Here is a 21,396-nt window from a genome sequence, read left to right on the forward strand (position 1 = left end):
CCCAGGATGGGGCTCCCCAGGGGTCGGGGTCTCTGCACAGGGCCGCAGTGAGCAATGAGCCAGGTGGGTTCTCAGCACCGTCAGTGTCACCAGCAGAGCCCCAGCCCAGCGGCTCCCGGTCCCCAGGATCCAACCAGCCCCCATCGCTGCTCAGGAGGGAGAGATCTGGAAACTCGTCGGGACCCCCCAGCCTGAGACCTTCTCTGTCCAGCTCCGAGCACCAGCCCGGAAGGCTCGTTTCCATACTTCTCCCTGCTAGGGGACAGACTGCGGTCAGGCTGCAGGACTCGCCCAGCGCCTGCAATGGCCCCATGGCCGTCCCGCTCTGGGCCTCTTTGTCCCCTGTCCCCCTCCTTGTCTCTAGTTCCCGGGTGAGCTCACCCCCCACCTGGCCCCTCCTCAGGCCGTGTTCTTGGCTGGGGAATGGGGCGCAGCTCCCTTGCTGAGAGGCAAGAAGTCAACACGCTCAGGGTCATTTGTGGGGTGCTAGGTGGCAAATGTTGCTGTGTTTGGCTTTGCTACATGGACCTGGGCCCCAAAGCCGAGACAGCTGGGCACCAGCCACACCTGCCTCGCTGGGCTCTGCAAAGAGTAAACAGCCATTTCCCCCCACCTAGCGAACAATGCAGCATAGAGGGGAAACTGAGGCACACACAGTAGTCATACAAAATATTACAGAAAATTCCCACTCCGTCCCACCCTCCACCTCCCATCCCATCCTGACGTGCGCAGTGTGAACATCCAGCGAGTTAGATGGAGGGGGGAAGGTGGTGCCATTGGGGGAGGCCGGGTTTGGGCAGGGAACACGGAGCAACGCTACATATTAAGGGCACAGACCAGGTCCCGTGGGGAGGAATTCTGGTCACTAACATCAGAGCGGAGCTGGCACCGCAGGAGGGTAAAGGCCCCGTGTCCCATTGCCCACCTCCCTCAGCCAGGCCAGTCCCTCCCCTGCCCTGGGGCTGGATTGGAGCCAGTGTACCCTAATAGGAAAGGCCGCATGTCCCATCCCTCACCCCGCTGAGCTGCCAGTCCCCCCACCCTGGGGCTGCATTAGAGCTGGAGCCTGTCATGGAGTGTGGGGAAGTCAGGGCCCTGCTCCCCCCACTTCCTGCGATTGCCGGGGACTCTCAGCCAGCCAGTAAAACAGAAGTTTATTAGACGCCAGGAACATGGTTGAAAACAGAGCCTGTAGGTGCAGAGAACAGGACCCCTCAGTCAGGTCCGTCTTGGGGGGGGAACCTAGACCCCAGTGCTGGGCCTCCCTCCGTTTCCCCAGCCCCAAACTGAAACTCCCTCCAGCCCCTCCTCTGGCCTTTGTCTTTTTTCTGGGCCAGGAGGTCGCCTGATCTCTCTGTTCTCCAGCCCCTTCAGCTGGCACCTTGCCGGGGAGGGGCCCAGGCGTCACTGGCAGGAGACGGGGTGTCGGCCAGTCTCTGTGCAGACACCATCCCACTGGCCCTCTAGGGCTCTGCCACCAACCCACCCCCTTAGCGCACCACCTAGATACTTAGGAAATGCATAGGGGAAACTGAGGCACCCACTCAGTATTCAGAAAAAACATTAAGAACGTTCCCACTTCGTCACAGAGTGCCCTGGAGAGTAACGACCCCACATCCTGGTCTCCCATGGATGGCCCCCTGAACCTTGCCTGTGGCCTGATCTACACTTAATGCTTATCCCAGCAGAGCTCTGTAGGATAGAAGTGACACTCCCACCCCCAAGTGCAGAGCTCTGTGGGTCAGGGGTGTGACCCCACACCTCAGCACAAAGTTGTGTTGCCAAGCCCAGGCACCAACTTTTGTTGGCACCGGGTGGGAGCTCGCACCCCCCTAGCCCTGACTCTGCCCCCTCCCTGCCCCTATTAGACCCCTCCCCAAATCTATGCCCTGGCCCCGCCTCTTCCCCAAGCATATCCTGTTCCTCCTCCTCCCCCGTCCCTTCCAGTGCTTGCAAGCACCGGGAGGGAGGGGGGAGAAGCAGGACGCAGGGGCGCCCTCAGAGGAGGGAGCGGAGGCTAAGCGGAGGCGAGCTGGGGTGGGGGGGCAGGGCGGGGAGCCGCCAGTGGGTGCCCTGGAGCACCCATGGAGTCGGCACCTAAGTCGCCAAGCCCCCCATGTGCACACAGTCGGTCTGCAGAGCAGGGCATGTGTGGACCAGGCAAGGGCCGTGCGGGGAGGTGCTGTCCCCACACTGGGGATAAACCCCTCCTAGCCACGCTGCGTCCACACTGGGCTGCCGGTGGAGCCACACCACTCGGCCCTGCCATGCAGACAGAGCCCGCAGCTGCGGGTGTCTGGATGGGAATTTGCCCATCTCTTGGTGTGGCTCTGGGCAGCTGTTCTACCTGGTAACAGGCTGGTCAGCGCACTCACCACTGCTCTAACCAGCTACATCCCACTCCCCTCCTACACTGGGGTCAGAACCCAGGAGTCCTGGCTCCCAGCCCCCCTGTCCTAACCCACGGGATCCCAGCCCCCTCCCAGACTGGGATAGAACCCAGAAGTCCTGACTAGCCTGCCCCCCACTCGAACTCACGAGACCCCACTCCCGTCCCAGAGCCCAGGATAGAACCCAGGAGTCCTGAACAGGCCCCACTCCCACCATTCGAGCCAACTTCCCCTCCCCGGCCAGGACTATTATTATTGCTGTATTACCGCAGGAACGGTATTTGTCCATCTTCTCTCAGCGTGGCTCTGGGCTGCTGTTCTATCTGGTAACAGACTAGTCAATGCAGCCCCCCACCCCCACTCTAACCCTCTAGCCCCCACTCCCCTCCCAGAGCTGGGATAGAACCCAGGAGTCCTGGCTTCCAGCCCCCTGCTCTAATCAACTAGACCCCCCTCCATGAGCTGATAGAACCCAGGAGTCCTGACTAACTCTCCACCCCCCCCCGGCTTGAATCCACTTCCCCTCCCCAGCCAGGACTATTATTATTGCTGTATTACCGCAGGGCCGAGGAGCCTGTCATGCCCAGGACCCCCTTGGGCTCGGTGCTGCACAGATGCAGAACAAAAAGACAGAACCTACCCCCCAGAGCCCGGGTCCCTCACACCCAGCTCTGGAGGGGCCCTGCCCCCAGGAGCTCTCAGCCCAGCCCAGCCAGCGACTTCGAGCCGCCTCCCCGGCGCCCCGCGGGCCGCAGTTGTCAGGGCTCCCTGTGGGTAGCTGGGCCTATGGCCCACGGGCAACGCACTTGCTTCCCGGGCACCCCAGCTCAGCCTGAACACCCTGCCAGGGCCCTCCTGGTTCCCATGCCCCCACCCGCACCCACCGCCTTTGTGTATGTAGCAGTGTCTGACCCCTGCACCCAGGCCCTGGCTTCTACAGCCCCCGGGGGGGCCCGCTGGGCAGCCCCTCCCTGAAGGGTTCATTGAATGGCACAGGCCAGCGCCAGCTCCATGCGGCTCCTGGATCCCAGCGATCCCACTGCTGCCCCAAGTGTCCAACATCCCCTGAACGTCCCAGAGGGAGGAGAATCCCAACCCCCACCCAGGGCCCCGATCTCCCAGGGCCCCGATCCAATCCTGCCCTTGGGGCCCACAGCTCTGGAGCCAGGCATGGATCCAGCCCCAAGGTCCATGTCCCTGGGAGACGGGCCAATGCCCAGGCCTGGGCCGGTGCCGGCCGCTCAAGGCCTGGACTCCCCTGGTCTAACGTCCTCGTAACCCCTGGAAGGAGAGAGCAGAGGGGATGGGTTACGGGGTGTAACAGTCCCACCCCCACCTCCAAGAGGGAGAGGACTCACCTGCGTCTGCTCCACCACAGCACCACGGCCATGGCGGCTACGGCCAGAACCCCCAGGGTGATGCTCACGGCCAGGCCGGGGCCCCAGCGCCTGCTGTGCCCTGTAAAACAGGGGGTGCCGTGCTGGGAACAGGGACAGGAGTATGGGCCCTGTTTCCGCCACCTCTCCCGCAGTCCCCCCTGCTCCCCCCATGCCAACCCACTGCCCTCAGCCCCCCACCCTGTTCCCTCAGTCTCCCCTGTAATCCCCCCTGCTCCCCCCACAATGCACTGCCCTCAGCCCCCCACCCTGTTCCCTCAGCCTCCCCTGTAATCCCCCCTGCTCCCCCCGCAATGCACTGCCCTTAGCCCCCCACCCTGTTCCCTCAGCCTCCCCTGAAATCCCCCTTGCTCCCCCCATCCCTGACCCATTGCCCTCAGCCCCCCACCCTGTTCCCTCTGTCTCCCCCGCAGTCCCACTCCTTTCTCCCCCCACCTTCCCACCCCCTGAAGTTCTGCTCCCCCATCCCAGTCCTGTCCTCTTCCCCTCAGCTTCTCCATCCTGCTCCCCATGATCCATCTCCCCACCCCCCACCCACCTGCTCTGCTTCCCTGCGCCCCAATCCCACTGCCTGGACCCACCACGTCCCACTCAGGACGTGCAGGAAAAGCCCCCAGAGACCACAACCGCACTACCCACCCCCTGGGGACGTGCACCTACCCCAGGGGATCAGCAGGCTCTGGCCCCCCAGGCTGCTGTGCTCCACCTGGCAGGCGTAGCTGTGCCCGTCGCCCGGCTCCACGGCCAGGGAGCTGCGCAGCTGGTAGGTCAGGTCCGCGTTGGGCAGGATCCCACTGGAGTTCAGCCGCCCGCCCGGCACCACCTCCTCCCCGTCCTGCAGCCAGGCCACGCGGATGGGCCGGGGGTAGAAACCGGTGACCCGGCAAACCAGCAGTAACGGCGCGGGGGTCCCGGCTGGGGGAGGCTCTTGGGCAAATACCACGGCGACCGGCCGCTCTGAGACAGGGGGGAGAGAAACGGGGTGGGAGAGAGGGGACGATTCAGTCTGAGCCTCAGGAACTCACTAGCCAAGCCCAGCTCCATCCCCGGCATCAGGTGTTGGCCCCGCTGTCCTGGCCAGGCCCCAATTCTGCCCCCTGCGGTTACCAGTGGTGAGGGAATCCCCCTTCACTTCCTGTCCTAAACTGCTGTGCAGTGTGGCTATGAAATGGCTACTGTGCTCCACCCTAGCTATAGCTGCATTTGTACACCAGGCAAGGGGTCCCTGGATAAACGGCCCCCTGCTCCAACCCAGAGGTGGCTGCATGGCAGCGAGTGGTGTCCAGCCTCACCTTGCCTCTCCAGAGACTCTTTCCCATGCTGGACAAAGCTCTTGATCTGATTGACACACGTCGTTCTCATGAGAAACTGAAGCGTGATGGCTGTGCCCTTATCCAGGTTGAGAAGGTCCTGGGTGTAGAGCGCCAGCTTGTCCCCGTGCCGAGCAAGCCAGGTGCCTGCGTCCGCATCAAAGCTGATGAAGTCCTCGCCGTTCACTCCGGCATCATAGAATCCCCTCGAGGTGCCGTTAGGGTGCAGCTCGCAGCCGAGGGAGCCCTGGGTAACAAAGGGGTCTGGAACAGGAAGGGCAGGGGGATGAGGAGGGGCGTGCGGAGGTCCCAGGAGGGGGCAGCAGTTGAGAGATGGGGGAGTAAAGACATAATGTCAGGGGCCATGAGGATGTTGGGCCACACGACGGAGGCGGGATTGTGGCGCAGCCCTGGCTGGAGTTAAGGGTAAGGTGCAGTTTCTGTTTAAAGCTCATTTTTCACGTGCAGAGTCAGATTGGCTCGAAAATCGCTACGTTATATCGGGGCCTGAGGCAGAGTTTGTGGTGCAAATTTGGGGTCCCTTGGTCACGGGGTTCCTGAGATACAGACCCCGGCCCAAATGACCTGCTTTCAAAGGGTCAGGCTACATGTCAGGAAAGACCAGGAGCCTCGGCTCAGGGAGTGGGGCGTGGGGCCTTTCCCCTCTGGGAAGTTCAGGCTACAATCTGGCCCCAGACCTAGCTGGCTGACTCTGGGGTGGAGAATGGGACACGGGTGTTTCCCCTCCGGGGGCCGCCAGCTCCAATCAGCCAAAGGGCCAGGGACTGGCTGTCTTGCCCCCAATGACACACTCCGTGGCTGTGGCGAGTGTGTCAGTTCCCAGCACCCCGCTCCATACTCACAGCCCATTCCGTGCTGCTGAGCTATTCTGTTCACAGTACGGTTGAAGTTGAACAGGTAGCGATGGATCAGCAGCTCCAGGTCCTGCCACTGCTTCGGGGTCAGGCCCTGCTGGGCCCAGGGCTGCAGGAAGCGGATCTTGCAGGTGCTGCAATCCATGGAGTGGGTCTCCAGGTCGCTCAGCAGGGCCATCCCCTCCATGTCCGTGGAGCTGGCGTTGTGGAAGACGATGATTTGGAGCAGCCGGAGGGTGGGGAGAGAAGGGGAGGCTGGGGGGAGGTGTCAGGAAAGAAATGGAGAACAAAGTGGGTGGGGAGAGAGATTAATGAGCCTCAGTCTCCTTTAACTCCTTCGTTACAGGGTCTCCCTGCTGAACCTAACCCACCTCCCCGCTCCTCCTACTCCCCCAGCAAGGGTCACTAGCCCAGCGTGGTGCTGCCCCACCCCGGTTTTAGTATTACACCATCCACATCCACCCCAGTAGGAAAAAAGGGCAGGGAGGGGGGTCCCCACTTACCAGCCAGGGTCCCCCATGCCCAGGGGAGGAGCAGCAGAGGGAGCAGCATCCTGGCAGGGGAAGGGGGATCCAGGCTGTGGCGGGTGTCAGGGCAGCGGGATAAGGGGTCCAGAGTCGCCCACATGCTGTAGGTTCCTACCCAGAACACACCCCTCTCTGCCCACTTCTCTCTTTCTCTGTCTCTGCTCAGCTCCGTCCCCGCAGCTGCCAGCCCCGAGCCAATCAGGGAAGAGGGAGTCGGGGAGCGAGGCAGCGCGGGAGGGGGATCCCCGACAGCAAGATCAGAACCAGGCCCTGTCCCAGCGTCAGTGTGTGTGTGACGCCCCCTCCATCTCCTCCACCATGGGGTACCACTGCTCCCAGCACAGCCCTTAGTGCCGCCCTGGGGCAATGGGGCCAGCCCTGACTGCCAGGGGAGAGCCCCCTGCTATCCCTCGCCCCGCCCCCTACAGTACAGCCCCCCAGTACCGCCTTGGGGCAATGGCGCCAGCCCTGACTGCCAGGGGAGAGTCCCCTGCTGCCCCCCACCCTGCTGCCTGCAGTACAGCCCCTAACACCACCCTGGGGCAGTGGGGCCAGCCCTGGTTGTCAGGGGAGAGCCCCCTGCTGCCTCCCACCCCACTGCCTGCAGTACAACCCCTAGCACCGCCCTGGGGCAGTGGGGCCAGCCCTGACTGCCAGGGGAGAGCCCCCTGCTTCCCCCCACCCCGCTGCCTTCAGTACAGCCCCTAGCGCTGCCCTGGGGCAGTGGGGTCAGCCCTGACTGTCGGGGAGAGCCCCCTGCAGCCCCCCGCCCTGCCTCTTGAAGCACAGCCTCCCAGTACTGCCCTGGGGCAATGGGGCCAGCCCTGACTGCCAGGGGAGAGCCCCCTGCAGCCCCCCACCCCGCTGCCTGCAGTAAAGCCCCTAGCGCCGCCCTGGGGCAGTGGGGCCAGCCCTGACTGCCAGGGGACAGCGCCCCCCCAGTCAGAGCCAGATTCACCCACAGACAGACAAGGCAGGTACCCAGGGCTCAGATTCATGGCCAGCATCCTGCTCCTCACCCCGCCCACGGGCTCCGCCTACAGCAGCACCCTCAGCCCCGGTACCGCACCCCAAACCTACTCCGGCGCAGAGGGTAGGCTTGGGGTGGGGGAGCGAGCCTGCCCCCACTCACCCGACAGGGGTCGTCCTGTAGTGTGGGGCTGGGGCTGGCTCCTCCCACTGGGGGCAGCCGGGCTGAACCTAGGGGCACCAGTTCAGATTTTGATGGGGAGGGGAACGACAAATTTTAACTGTGATTCCCGGGGCTCCTTAGGCACCTGAAACAGATAACAACTTAGAAATTAGCCGACAGGAGCACTGTCTCTACTTCCTTACAGAGAAAGCCAATTCAATACATCTCAGAGCTGATCTCTGTGCTGCACGACCTCCTTCCCAACCGTCTCCCAGAAGTGGCCTTCCGGGTTTGGCTCCCATCTGTGAGATGCCACTGTTCTGTGCAGCACGCAGCAGAGAGAGAGACGCCCTGAGACTGCTGGCTTCATCCTGCTACCCCCGTGCGCTTCCTGTCTGATGGCAGGCCGGCGCCTTCGGGACAGAGCTCCACGGCTTTTGAGGTACCCAAAGATGCAGCTCGGCATCTCGTGGAGCTGACAAAGAACCTGACCTTCTAGGCGCTTTTGAAAATCCCACTAGGTGTGGAAATAGCTTTGAAAATCTGGCCCTTAGTCTGTGTGGGCCTCAGTGCCCCACCTGTACAATGGGGATAAGCACACGGCCCAACCTCCCCGAGGGGTTGGGAGGGGACATAGGTTAGACACTAGGAGGTGCTCTGATACTGCGGTGAGGGGGTTAAGACGTGTGCCCCGAGGGGACCCCCTGTACAAAACTCGGGGGGGGCACAGGAGTCCCCGGCCCCTAAATGGCACCTCTGGCTGAACCTGAATGACAGGGGCAGAGCCCCCCTAACCTGCCCCCTCCATACCAACATCCCCTCCCCCTCCCTGATGTCCCCCTCCCAAAAGCCCTTCCCCCTCCCTTCCTTTAGCCCCTCCCACTCTGTGCCCCATTCTCCTCTGTTCTCCTCCCAGGCCCCCGGGCTCCTCCCTTTGTCACATGCTGGTGGACCAGCCAATCGGAAGGTGCTGCTGCCTATCAGCATCACTAGTTGCCGGGCAGAGTCAGCTGGGAGGCAGTTCTAGGGAAAAAGGTGGGAAACTGGCGGAGATGTGGCAGGAGGCGTCAACAGCCCCTGAGAGTGTGATGCGGGAGGGGCCAGCTGTCATCTGAGGGGCAGGAGGGGGAGGGGGCAACAGTCACCTGAGGGGAACCCAGCAAATGTCCCTGTGACGGGTTGGGTCACAGAGATCCCCTTGGGACTGTCACCTGACATGCTGAAAGTACCTCTAAGCCTGTTTTCCCTGCCAGCCTGGGACTCCAGATCCCTGCCTTGTTGAGCCAGACACGCCAGCCTGCTGCAAACACAGACCCAGGGGCTGAACCATGCCCCAAAGCGGCAGATGTCATGGAAAACCACTCAGCTGGTCACCTGTCTCCAGCACCCAGACCCCCACCTCCCAGTGACTCCGTTTTACTCTGGGTAAAGCTCATACAGGTTAAACTCATGAATTGTCCACCCTCTGTAACACTGATAGAGAGAGATGCCCAGCGGTTTGCCCCCCCAGGTGTTCATCACGTATTCTGGGTTTATTAATAAATAAAGGTGATTTTATTAAGTATAAAAAGTAGGATTTAAGTGGTTTCAAGTAATAACAGACAGAATAAAATAAGTCACAAATCAAAATAAAACCAAACAAGCAAGTCTAAGCCTAATACATTAAGAAACTGATTACTGGTAATATCTCACCTTCAGAGCTGTTCCAGTAAGCTTTTTCACAGACCAGACTCCTTCCTAGTCTGGGCCCAATCCTTTCCCCGGTACAGTCTTTGTTAGATCCAGCAGACATCTCAGGTGGTAAGCAGGGGTTTTCTCATGACTGGCATCCCCTTTTGTCCTGCTCGACCCCCTTTTATAGCTTTGGCCACAGCGGGAATCTTTTGTCTCTCTGGGTCCCCACCCCTTGTTCTAAATGGAAAAGTACCAGACTTAAGATGGATTCCAGTACCAGGTGTCATGATCACATGTCACTGTGAGACCCCTAGTCTCCATTCTTCCTGGGTTGGCCCACACCTCCACAGGAAGGCTTGCAGGTAAATAAACCATTTACAACCAATTGTCCTAGTCAGTGGGAGCCATCAAGATTCGAAACCCCCATTAATGGCCCACACTTTGCACAATTACAATAGGACCTCAGAGTTATACTTCATATTTCTAACTTCAGATACAAGAATGATACATGCATACAAATAGGAGGAATATATTCAGTAGTTTATAACCTTTGTTATGATACCTTACAAGAGACCTTTTGCATGAAGCATATTCCAGTTTTGTCATATTCACACTCATAAGCATATTTCCATAAACATATGGAGTGCAACATCACAGTCACCCTGACTTCTTGGTCTGTGGACTTTCTGCTTTGTTATTGTAGGGTCGCTGGGGAGTGCTGGGCTGTAGACAGACTGGGTTGTTATTGTAGGGTTGCTGGGGAGTGCTGGGCTGTGGACAGGCTACTTTGTTATTGTAGGGTTGCTCAGGAGCGATGGGTGTGTAGACATGCTGGGTTGTTATTGTAGGGTCGCTGGGGAGCTCTGGGCTGTGAACAGGTTGGGGTGTTATTGTAGGGTCTCTGGGGAGCCCTGGGCTGTGGACAGGCTGGGGTGTTATTCATAGATTCATAGATACTAAGGTCAGAAGGGACCATTCTGATCATCTAGTCCGACCTCCTGCACCGCGCAGGCCACAGAATGTCACCCACCCACTCCTATGAAAAACCTCACCCATGTCTGAGCTATTGAAGTCCTTAAATCATGGTTCAAAACTTCAAGGAGCAGAGAAGCCTCCCTCCAGTCAACCATGCCCCATGCTACAGAGGAAGGCAAAAAACAAAACAAAACAATACAAAACAAACAAAAAAACCCTCCAGGGCCTCTCCAAACTGCCCTGGAGGAAAATTCCTTCCCGACCCCAAATATGGCGATCAGCTGAACCCTGAGCACATGGGCAAGATTCACCAGCCAGATACCCAGGAAAGAATTTTCTATAGTAAATCAGATCCCATCCATCTAATATCCCATCTCAGGGGATTTGGCCTATTTACCCTGAATATTTAAAGATCAATTACTTACCAAAATCCCATCATACCATCTCCTCCATAAACTTATCGAGTAGAATCTTAAAACCAGATAGATCTTTTGTCCCCACTGCTTCCCTTGGAAGGCTATTCCAAAACTTCACTCCTCTGATGGTTAGAAACCTTCATCTGATTTCAAGTCTAAACTTCCTGGTGGCCAGTTTATACCCATTTGTTCTTGTGTCCACATTGGTGCTGAGCTGAAATAATTCCTCTCCCTCTCCTGTATTTATCCCTCTGATATATTTATAGAGAGCAATCATATCTCCCCTCAACCTTCTTTTAGTTAGGCTAAACAAGCCAAGCTCCTTAAGTCTCCTTTCATAAGACAAGTTTTCCATTTCTCGGATCATCTAGTAGCCCTTCTCTGTACCTGCTCCAGTTTGAATTCATCCTTTTTAAACATGGGAGACCAGAACTGCACACAGTATTCTAGGTGAGGTCTCACCAGTGCCTTGTATAACGGTACTAAAACCTCCTTATCCCTACTGGAAATGCCTCTCCTGATGCATCCCAAAACCGCATTAGCTTTTTTCACAGCCATATCACATTGGCAGCTCATAGTTATCCTATGATCAACCAATACTCCAAGGTCCTTCTCCTCTTCCGTTACTTCTAATTGATGCGTCCCCAACTTATAACTAAAATTCTTGTTATTAATCCCTAAATGCATAACCTTACACTTCTCACTATTACATTTCATCTTATTACTATTACTCCAGTTTACAAGGTCATCCAGATCCTCCTGTATAATATCCCGATCCTTCTCCGAATTGGCAATACCTCCCAGCTTTGTATCATCTGCAAACTTTATTAGCACACTCCCACTTTTTGTGCCAAGGTCAGTAATAAAAAGATTAAATAAGATTGGTCCCAAAACCGATCCCTGAGGAACTCCACTGGTAACCTCCCTCCAACCTGACAGTTCGCCTTTCAGTAGGACCCGTTGCAGTCTCCCCTTTAACCAATTCCTTATCCACCTTTTGATGTTCATATTGATCCCCATCTTCTCCAGTTTAACTAATAATTCCCCATGTGGCACGGTATCAAATGCCTTACTGAAATCTAGGTAAATTAGATCCACTGCATTTCCTTTATCTAAAAAATCTGTTACTTTTTCAAAAAAGGAGATTAGGTTGGTTTGGCACGATCTACCTTTTGTAAAACCATGTTGTATTTTGTCCCATTTACCATTGACTTCAATGTCCTTAACTAATTTCTCCTTCAACATTTTTTCCAGGACCTACATACTGCATACTACACATGTCAAACTAACTGGCCTGTAGTTACCCGGATCACTTTTTTTTCCTTTCTTAAAAATAGGAACTATATTAGCAATTCTCCAATCATTCGGTACTATTCCTGAGTTTACAGATTCATTAAAAATTCTTGCTAATGGGCTTGCAATTTCAGGTGCCAATTCCTTTAATATTCTTGGATGAAGATTATCTGGGCCCCCCGATTTAGTCCCATTAAGCTGTTTCAGTTTCGCTTCTACCTCTGATATGGTAATATCTACCTCCATATCCTCATTCCCATTTGTCATGCTACCTTTATCCCCAAGATCCTCTTTAGCCTTATTAAAGACTGAGGCAAAGTATTTGTTTAGATATTGGGCCATGCCTAGATTATCTTTAACCTCCGCTCCATCCTCAGTGTTAAGCGGCCCCACTTCTTCCTTCTTAGTTTTCTTCTTATTTATATGGCTATAGAACCTTTTACCATTGGTTTTAATTCCCTTTGCAAGGTCCAACTCTACTCGACTTTTAGCCTCTCTCACTTTATCCCTACATCTTCTGACCTCAGTTAGGTAGCTTTCCTTGCGGATCCCTCCCATCTTCCACTCCCTGTATGCTTTCTGCTTCTTCATAATCACCTCTCTAAGATGCTTGCTCATCCAGCTTGGTCTACAACTCCTTCCTATGAATTTTTTCCCCTTTCTTGGGATACAGGCTTCCGATAGCTTCTGCAGTTTTGATTTAAAGTAATCCCAGGCCTCCTCTACCTTTAGATCCATAAGTTCTTCAGTCCAATCCACTTCCCTAACTAATTTCCTTAATTTTTGAAAGTCAGCCCTTTTGAAATCAAAAACCCTAGTTGCAGATTTATTTTTGTTAATCCTTCCATTTAGTTTGAACTGAATTAGCTCATGATCACTTGAGCCAAGATTGTCCCCTACAACCATTTCTTCTATGAGGTCCTCGCTACTCACCAAAATTAAATCTAAAATGGCATCCCCTCTAGTCGGTTCAGCAACTACTTGATGAAGGAATCTATCGCTATTGCATCTAGGAAAATCTGAGCCCTATTATTATTACTAGCACTGGTCCTCCAGTCTATATCTGGGAAGTTAAAGTCTCCCATGATTGTAGGGTCGCTGGGGAGCCCTGGGCTGTGGACGGGCTGGGGTGTTATTGTAGGGTCTCTGGGGAGCGCTGGGCTGTGGACGGGCTGGGGTGTTATTGTAGGGTCTCTGGGGAGCCCTCCGCTGTGGACGGGCTGGGATGTTATTGTAGGGTCGCTGGGGAGCGCCGGGCTGTGGACGGGCTGGGGTGTTATTGTAGGGTCGCTGGGGAGCCCTGGGCTGTGGACGGGCTGGGGTGTTATTGTAGGGTCTCTGGGGAGCGCTGGGCTGTGGACGGGCTGGGGTGTTATTGTAGGGTCTCTGGGGAGCCCTCCGCTGTGGACGGGCTGGGATGTTATTGTAGGGTCGCTGGGGAGCGCCGGGCTGTGGACGAGCTGGGGTGTTATTGTAGGGTCGATGGAGAGCCCTGGTCTGTGGACGGGCTGGGGTGTTATTGTAGGGTTGCTGGAGAGCGCTGGGCTGTGGACGGGCTTGGGTGTTATTGTAGGGTCGATGGAGAGCCCTGGGCTGTGGACAGGTTGGGGTGTTATTGTAGGGTCGATGGGGAGCCCTGGGCTGTGGACAGGTTTGGGTTTTATTGTAGGGTTTCTCCTCAGTGCTGGGCTGCCTCACGCTGGTCTCATGATAGCATTGAAATGCAATGCCATCCCCGGTTGGTTCTGGATGAAAATCGCTGCCTGGTGGCAGGGACCCCATGTGAGGTGTGGCTGCTCTGGGGGCGGGGGGACCTCTCTGTGAAGGGGGAGCCCCCGGCTTGGGTTCTCCCACTTGGCCCTGGAGCAGATGCTGATTTTCCAGAGTGAATCTCCCCCAATTCATCCTCTGGTTTCGGGCTCTTGTCTCAACCCCATTGCTAGGGTGAAGGCGGGTCTGTGTTTTGGGCCCTGTCCCTCACAGGGTCCCCTATTTCCTCCAGCCCAGAGTGAGTGCGCAGACGGTTGTCCCCAGCAGCAGGGGGCACGGGCCCCCTGAGGTGACCCCCTCCTTCATCACACCCCCACTGAGCCGTGTGAAAGAGGGAAGGAGGCCAGGCAGTCGCAGCTGCAGACAGACCCCACACGTCCTGCCGGAGGATGCCACGTGCCCTCACTGTATCTCCGCTGTGGAGCAGGCACGGCGGGTCCCTGCACAGCGAGACAGCAGGAGAGCCTGGGGAGCAGCCCCCGAGTCCCCTGTGAGGTCACTTGTTAGCACCAGGCCTGTGCACACTGTGGTTTCTCACCATTTCCTTATGTGGTTTCATGTTTGCGCTGGCAGTTAACCCAGCAGCAAAGCAGGCAAATACCGTTAGCCCTGTTCCAGAGAGAAGGGAATGGGGAGGTGACGTGACCGGCCCAAGGTCACGCAGTGAAACTGCAGCAGAGCTGGACAGAACCCAGGTGTCCTGATGTAGCTGCAACACCGTCCGGCCAGCCCCTGCAGCGGAGGCTCTGACGGCTTTTCATTGCATGTCCTTGCTGTACAAACTGTGTGGAAGCAAAATGTGACTATAGGCAGGACTCTGTCTGAATTGTTTTATTCCATGGATGGAGGTACCAGTAAGTGGTGGTTGACATCGGCAGTGACCCTCCCAGCCATGTTCCTGTTAGAGAGCCAGAGAAGCTGGCAGGGGTGAGCTAGGAACAAGGATTCCTAAACCAGAGCAGAGAAGTGGCTCCCTTGTATCTGCTCTCCTGTTTTCTTCCAAGAAATCTGTGTTGTACCCAGCCACCCGCCCAGCTCCTCCGCCTGCTGGAAACTAGGGCCTGTGTCTGGGGAGTCCCCGGCCCCAAGACTGCTGATCTGCTCATCCTGCTCCCTGCAGCCAGGGGCCACAGGAACTAGAGGCCCCAGCCTTTTCCCTGCCAGTTCCCCCTGGCCGCAATGAGCTCTGAGCAAGCAGGTTTGTTGGGGAGCTGGTGTATTAGGCAGTGCAGCAGTTATAACAGAAAACGGCCTCTTTGCCGCTTCCCCCACAGTCTCACAAAGGCACCCCCGGGGCCCTGTAAGTATGAGTCACCAGACATGACCAAATGCATCCGATGAAGTGAGCTGTAGCTCACGAAAGCTTATGCTCTAATAAATTTGTTAGTCTCTAAGGTGCCACAAGTACTCCTTTTCTTTTTACCAGACATGAGGCTAGTGATTAGGGTTAAGATTAGCCACCAGCCACAGCAACACAAGCCCTGCCCTCACAGCCTGCACAGGCTCTGCGGAGAGACCGGCATTCCCCAGCCCTGACTATAGTGAAAAGAAATGTTCGTTTATTTAACAAAGGTTAGAGATTCGAGAAGAAACAAGTAGAATGATTGAAAACAAATGGCTACATATAAAATAAAATCATAACACACATTCTAGAGACTAAATTTAATTACCAAGATACTTTTCTATGTATCTAATGAAGCTTAGCTTTTCCAAAATGTCAGCAGTGTCTTCCAGGCACCTGATATCTTTCTCAGGAAACAAGCCACACTCTTAACTTCTTGCCTCTGTGAAGGATACTGTGTGTCTTTTTGCACCCCCAGATATATTAAATAGTCAATTAAGCTTTATTCATAAACTGGACACCCTCCCACTGTGTGTTCCTTCCTGTAGATTTGGGGATCCCTTGTTGATTTTGTGGTCTGGATTAGCTGGTAGCTCCCTATGCAAATAGACTTACATTATGAGAGGCACAATACACAATGGCCAGAGGATAAACATCTCCTAACCCCTGCTTGCACAGAAACATGTTTTAAACTTCAAGTGACCTGCCTGTTCTCTACTTTAAGAACATAGTTTTTATGTATAGCTACAGCTGTGACCAGTTGTCCCTGCGTTGCCTGAGTGTAAGGGAAAGCCAGAGCCCTCAGGGGACGACTCACACGCTGAGTCTGGGGTGTGATCCCTTGTGTCTATTTACCCTCGCTGTCCATTCCTGACTGGGTGGCAGGTTGATACATGTCAATTCCTATTATCTCCTTTCTCTCCAGGTCATGCATGCATTGTCATCATCACTTTATGAGGAGAAGACTTTTATGTTTCCCGATAACTGGAGGAAATATTTTTCTCATGTTTCCTTGTGTGTAGGACATTGGCTAGAAAGTGTCCCTGTCTCAATCTCTCCTGTCCTGCTGGCTGCAGTTGCTCTTTTCTGGGTTTAGACTTTGCTTTATACTTTCTGGTCTGTACCCCAATGTTAAGGTCTTAGAGTCTGCCGAAATTTTGCACATTTCACTATGGTCACGTATCTGCTAGCATGATTGTTCTGTGCAGGGACCTGGGGCCATCCCAGACAGGTTCCCCCAAGGGCAGCGACATCAGCAAGAGTGACTGTGGGGCTGGGCAGGGGGCCAGGAGACCGTTAACTCGGGACGTGTGCACGAGGGAAAGCAAGGACTCCCCCCGATGGGAGCAACACAGGAGGGTGGAGAGAGCCCAGGGAGGAGACAATGACAGAAACGGACATTCAACCAGAGGGCACCAGGCCTCGATCAGCAGTGCAGAAGTAGGCTCCTGGGCTCCCAGCTTCTACATTCTCTGGGATCGGATCAGATTCAGGAGCCCTGCAAGGAGAGAGGTATCACCACCTGGCACTGAGGCTAGCCGAGACCAATGTAGAGTCAAAATCCAGCTCCAGCCCAGTCACAGAGGCCCTGGGCGATGCTCTGGAGCTGCTCCCCACGAAGCCAGGCAGGACTCTGGGGAAGTCTCCTCTCTGGGAGCAGCCTGTCTGCAGGACACACAGCTCACCCGGCTTCCCCCTTCCCGGGTCTGACCTCGGAGCATTCAGCATCCTCTGCCCCTCCGTGCGCTTCCCACAGCGAGTCCGCCCAGGGGGGTCCTGGGGAAGCCAGAGGGTCCTGCCCCCCAACTCCACAGTCAGACAGGACTCTCAGCCAGTCAGTAAAACAGAAGGTTTATTAGACGACAGGAACAGGGTCTAACACAGAGCTTGTAGGTGCAGAGAACTGGACCCCTCAGACGGGTCCATTTTGGGGGGCAGTGAGCCAGACAACCCCGTCTGCCCTTCACTCCTCGTCCCCAGCCAGCCCCAAAGTGAAACTCTCTCCCGCTCCTCCTCCTCTGGGCTTTGTCCCTTTCCCGGGCTGGGAGGGCACCGGATTCCTTTGTTCTCCAACCCTTTAGCTCTCACCTTGCAGGGGGGAAGGGCCCAGGCCATCAGGTGCCAGGAAACAGGGTGTCGGCCATTCTCTGTGTCCAGACCCCTGCACCCACCTGCCCTCTAGGGCTCTGCAATGATCATATCCCCTTATCCCACCACCTAGATACTTAAGAACTGCATAGAGGAAACTTTTTTCAGAGTAGCAGCCATGTTAGTCTGTATTTGCAAAAAGAAAAGGAGGACTTGTGGCACCTTAGAGACTAACAAATTTATTAGGGGAAACTGAGGCACCCCCACAATATTCAGAGAAAACATTGAGAACAGTCCCACTTCATCACAAGCCCCTCCACAGTCTCTTCGTTTGATTTAAGGGGAGACTTTTGTGCTTTCAAAAAGATTCGCCTTTAGAACAAAGGCCCCAGGAAAATGTGGGAAGTGGAGTGTGAGTCTGAATGGGACGTTGTTGCTCATGTCAACCGACCTGGGAAAATAATTAGAGAGTGAGTGAGCAAGCACAGGTAAGGGAAACACGGGCATCACGCAGTCAGCGTTTTGACCTGCAAGTTATTACATGTTCTTTCACACGTTTAGGCGAAAAGGGAAGCAGCTCGGAGGGTAGCATAAATAAGTCTCAGAATTCAGGGTCAGGAGTTCATCCATTTCTGGTGTGTTTCTCAAGTGAGTTTGGTCTCCATATTTTTAAAAGGGGAAGTGGATTAGTTTCATAACTAGAGAGGAACTGACTGATTTGCAGGCACTTCAAACTGTGTCTGCAACTCCCTGATGTTCCAGGAGTGCGTGGGACTAGAGAGGGGAAGTGGAGGGGAGGCCAGGAGGGCACAACTGCATCTCAGAATCTGAAGGGTCTGACTTAGGTTTATAGGAAGCCAGGGGCTGGGATTAGCCCTGCACTTCCTGGATGTGGGCAGAGAGATGGGCAGGAAGTTCCTGGGTCACTAGAAAACTGGATTTGAGCTTGAAGAGAAAATTAAAGCAAAGTATGGTGAATCAAAATTCTAGTGAAACCCTCCAGTGCCACTGCATCATGGCCCCACTGGGGACTCAATTCCTGGGGCTGCCAGCCCCATCCCTGAGCCAGTCACCTTTCTTATTCCTCAGGTAGACGAGCAACCCCAGGACCACAAAGACCAAACCCAGCAGGAAGCCCCCGACCCCAGCCAGCATCTTGCCCCAGCAGAGTCAGCCAGTGCCTGTGTGGAAACAAGAGCACAGCTGGTTTAGGCTGAGCTCAGCCTCTCCTTCCCCTTGCGCTCTCTGCCCGCAGGGGTGGGGCAGGCCTCTGACCCAGGCCCATCCCCTGGGGACTCCACAGAGCGAAGGATGCCTTTGCGGGGCTCAGGGGTTGCCCCACACCCAGAGGCTCTTACCCCAGTTCACGCTGAGGGGGTCCCGCAGGCTGACGTGCTCCACCTAGCAGGTGTAGACATCACTGCGCCAGGGGCTCATCTCCAGCATCAGCAGGATCTGGAAGGTCCAGTCTCCGTTCTGGAGCAGCTCCGTGGACACCACCCCGGCCGTCTGCTCCTGCCCGTCCTTCAGCCACTTGATCTCAATCCCCGAGGGGTAAAACCCTGTCACAGAGCAAACCAGCAGGTTGCAATGGGTTGGGACCTCGATTTCATGGGGGAAACTTTCACCTTGGACTGAATTGGGAGAAGCAGGGGGAGAGAGAGAGAGAGAGAGAGAGATGGGAAAGGAGTTAAAGACAGAGCAAGACTCAAAGAGACCAGGTTCCAGCTCCAATTTTTACAATCTTCCTTCACCCCAGAGCATGAGGAGATCATCACAGACCCTGGCAAAAATATCATTGTTAACCTTTGGTATTCCCGCATTGTCCCTGTCTGGGGATACCTACTAGGACAGATATGACAATATCTTGCAATGTCCTGGATAAACCTTATTCAATTAAGTGAAACCTTATTGAATTAAATATTTTAGGAGTCCATTGTATTCCAAATGCAGTGGTTTAAGTGTTATCATGGAATTGTGTGCAACTTCTAGGCAACATGACTAATGTGATCATGACATGAGAGACTTCATGATTCTCGGGAAAGAAAGGAGTGAGAGCAGCAGGTCTCGGACAGTGGACTTCAAAAAATCAGACTTCAGCCAAATCAGAGCGCTAGTAGGTTAGGCCACAGGGGAAGAAAATCTAAGGAAAAAAGGAGTTCAGAAGAGCTGGCAGTCTCAAGAAGACAGTATTCAAGGCACAACTGCAAACTATCCCAATGGAAAGAAAAGATAGAGTCTGTCACAGAGTCACAGGGTCTGGTCTATGCCCAGCCTGTAACCGGAACGACCCCTTAGTGTGCTGGGCCCCAAGGACCCACACAGTTCCATAGGGGCAGGCCCGGGGCCTCCAGGACTCTGACACTGGGCCTTTGGCACCAGCAAACCCTGTCTCTCGCCATGGCTCCCCGCAACCAATCCAGCCCAGCCAGACCCGTGCGGGAGGCTTGTGCTGTTGTTCTGGGCTCCATGCTGTCAGGGAGAATTTGCAGTGACAGAGGAGGTCTTTTCAAAACAAGGGAACCATTTCTCATTTCCAAGGGAACAAGGGTCCCCCGGCCTACAGAACCCGAAAGTCCTTAGGTTAGCAAAGAGGGTCAGAATGACGCTGTCGTGCACCCTGGCCAAGGCAGCGCCCTGAGGAGCCAGCCAAGCTGTAATGGACTCCCTTTCTCGCGCTCTCCCCAGGGCTGAGCTCCCGAGCCCCCCCTTCTTCCAGTCACCTGACACCTTCTCCAGCATTCCCAGTTCCACCTGCTGGGGATTCCTGCTCTTTGGTCTTGATTGTTGAGTCTCTAGGGCATGTCTTTGTCTAGCTGCATCTTCTTTTGGTTTGGGTCTGTTTCAGCCACTTTTTCTGATGACTGTAGTCATTCCGACAGACAGCGAGGTGACACACACATCTTCTGTCTCCTGTGCTGGTCCAGGAGCAGTGCTGACCCTATCAATGTGATGTACAGAGGGAGACTGAGGCAGGCCTAGGGTTCATAACATAGATCACAGAAAATTCCCACTTCATCACAGAGGCCAACATGGCTCCATCAGGAACTCTCTAATCACCTGGAAATCAAAAAGGAATCCTACAGAAAGTGGAAAGATGGACAAATTGCTAAGGAGGAGCACAAAAGAACAGCACAAGCACATAGGGATAAAATCAGAAAGGCCAAGGCACAAAATGAGTTACACCTAGCAAGGGACATAAAAGGCAATAAGGAGAGGTTCTTTAAATACATTAGGAGCAAGAGAAAGACAAAGCAAAGTGGAGGTCCTCTACTTAGTGGGGAAGGAGAGCGAATACCTAACAACATCAAGAAGGCTGAGGTGTTTAATGCCTATTTTGCTTCAGTCTTCACTAAATAAGTTAACGGTGACCAGATCCTCCACACAATATTAACAACAAGGGGGAAGGAACACAAGACGAAAGAACAGGCTAAAGAATATTTAGACAAGTTGGATGTATTCAAGTCAGAAGGTCCTGATGAAATTCCCCATGGGATACTTAAGAAGCTATCTGAAGCAATCTCAGAACCAATAGCAATGATCTTTGAGAGCTCATGGAGGTAGGGTGAGGTCCCGCAGGACAGGGAAAGGGCAAACCTAGCACCTGTCTTTATAAACGGGAACAAAGGGGACCTGGGGAATTATAGACCAGTCCTCTTAACTTTGGTACCTGGAAAGATACTGGAACAAATTATTAAGCAATCAGTTTGTAAGCTGGGGGATAATAGAATTATAAGGATTAGCCAGCTTGGATTTGTCAAGAACAAATCTTGCCAAACCAACTTAATTTCCTTCTTGGACTGGGTAACTGGCCTGGTGGACAGGCGGGAAGCAGTAGACATGATGGATCTTGATTTCAGTCAGGCTTTAGACACAGTCCCGCAGGACGTTCTCGTACGCCAACCAGGGAAATGTGGGCTAGATGACATGACAGTCATGTGGGTGCACAACCGTTTGAAAGACCGTCCTCAGAAAGCAGTTCACAGTTGTTTGCTGTCCAAGCGGGAGGGTGGATCTAGTGGGGGCCCCAGGGGTCAGCCCTGGGTCCAGTACTAGTCAATAGCTTCATTAATGGCTTGGATAATGGAGTGGGGAGCCCTACAACATTAACTCCATGTAACCCACGTGAGCATTGTGGCTCTCCAGTCCCATCTAGTGCCTGACAGAGATGGCTCTCTTGGCTCAGGCAGCAGAAGCTCCCACTTGA

General features: G+C 54.8%; 2 protein-coding genes and 1 long non-coding RNA gene across 4 annotated transcripts in view; 1 reads left to right on the top strand and 2 right to left on the bottom strand.

Annotated features, from left to right (window-relative positions):
* Positions 1-21,396, top strand: part of LOC122456688 — a 21,607-nt gene continuing 211 nt past the window's right edge. The window contains exons 1-2 of the long non-coding RNA XR_006275687.1: positions 1-22; positions 13,144-13,152. This is a non-coding gene — a long non-coding RNA (uncharacterized LOC122456688). The remainder of the gene's footprint in view (positions 23-13,143; positions 13,153-21,396) is intronic.
* Positions 2,914-6,843, bottom strand: LOC119842586 (antigen-presenting glycoprotein CD1d-like). The gene is made up of 6 exons (XM_038370943.2): positions 6,476-6,843; positions 5,961-6,227; positions 5,080-5,361; positions 4,448-4,744; positions 3,749-3,848; positions 2,914-3,671 (listed from the first exon to the last, which is right to left on the bottom strand). The coding sequence occupies exons 1-6, from the start codon at positions 6,597-6,599 to the stop codon at positions 3,632-3,634; spliced, it is 1,110 nt and encodes a 369-aa protein (XP_038226871.1). The 5' UTR covers positions 6,600-6,843; the 3' UTR covers positions 2,914-3,631.
* Positions 17,380-21,396, bottom strand: part of LOC119842582 (antigen-presenting glycoprotein CD1d-like) — a 25,548-nt gene continuing 21,531 nt past the window's right edge. For both annotated transcript variants that reach the window (XM_038370956.2, XM_038370959.2), the window contains exon 6: positions 17,380-17,640. In XM_038370956.2, the coding sequence (XP_038226884.1) occupies positions 17,526-17,640 (115 nt within the window). In that variant the 3' untranslated portion in view covers positions 17,380-17,525. The remainder of the gene's footprint in view (positions 17,641-21,396) is intronic.

The sequence above is a fragment of the Dermochelys coriacea genome, chromosome 14 (assembly GCF_009764565.3).
Source record: "Dermochelys coriacea isolate rDerCor1 chromosome 14, rDerCor1.pri.v4, whole genome shotgun sequence".
Taxonomy (NCBI): domain Eukaryota; kingdom Metazoa; phylum Chordata; order Testudines; family Dermochelyidae; genus Dermochelys; species Dermochelys coriacea.

What these genes read in the sequence shown, in the direction of transcription:
- LOC119842586 (XM_038370943.2), bottom strand. Translation starts at nt 6,599, where the DNA reads ATGTGGGCGACTCTGGACCCCTTATCCCGCTGCCCTGACACCCGCCAC. An exon ending in GGCATGGGGGACCCTGGCTG is followed by an intron (nt 6,228 to 6,475) that starts GTAAGTGGGGAC and finishes ACCTCCCCCCAG; the next exon opens with CCTCCCCTTCTCTCCCCACC. An exon ending in AGAGTCTCTGGAGAGGCAAG is followed by an intron (nt 4,745 to 5,079) that starts GTGAGGCTGGAC and finishes CCCCTGTCTCAG; the next exon opens with AGCGGCCGGTCGCCGTGGTA.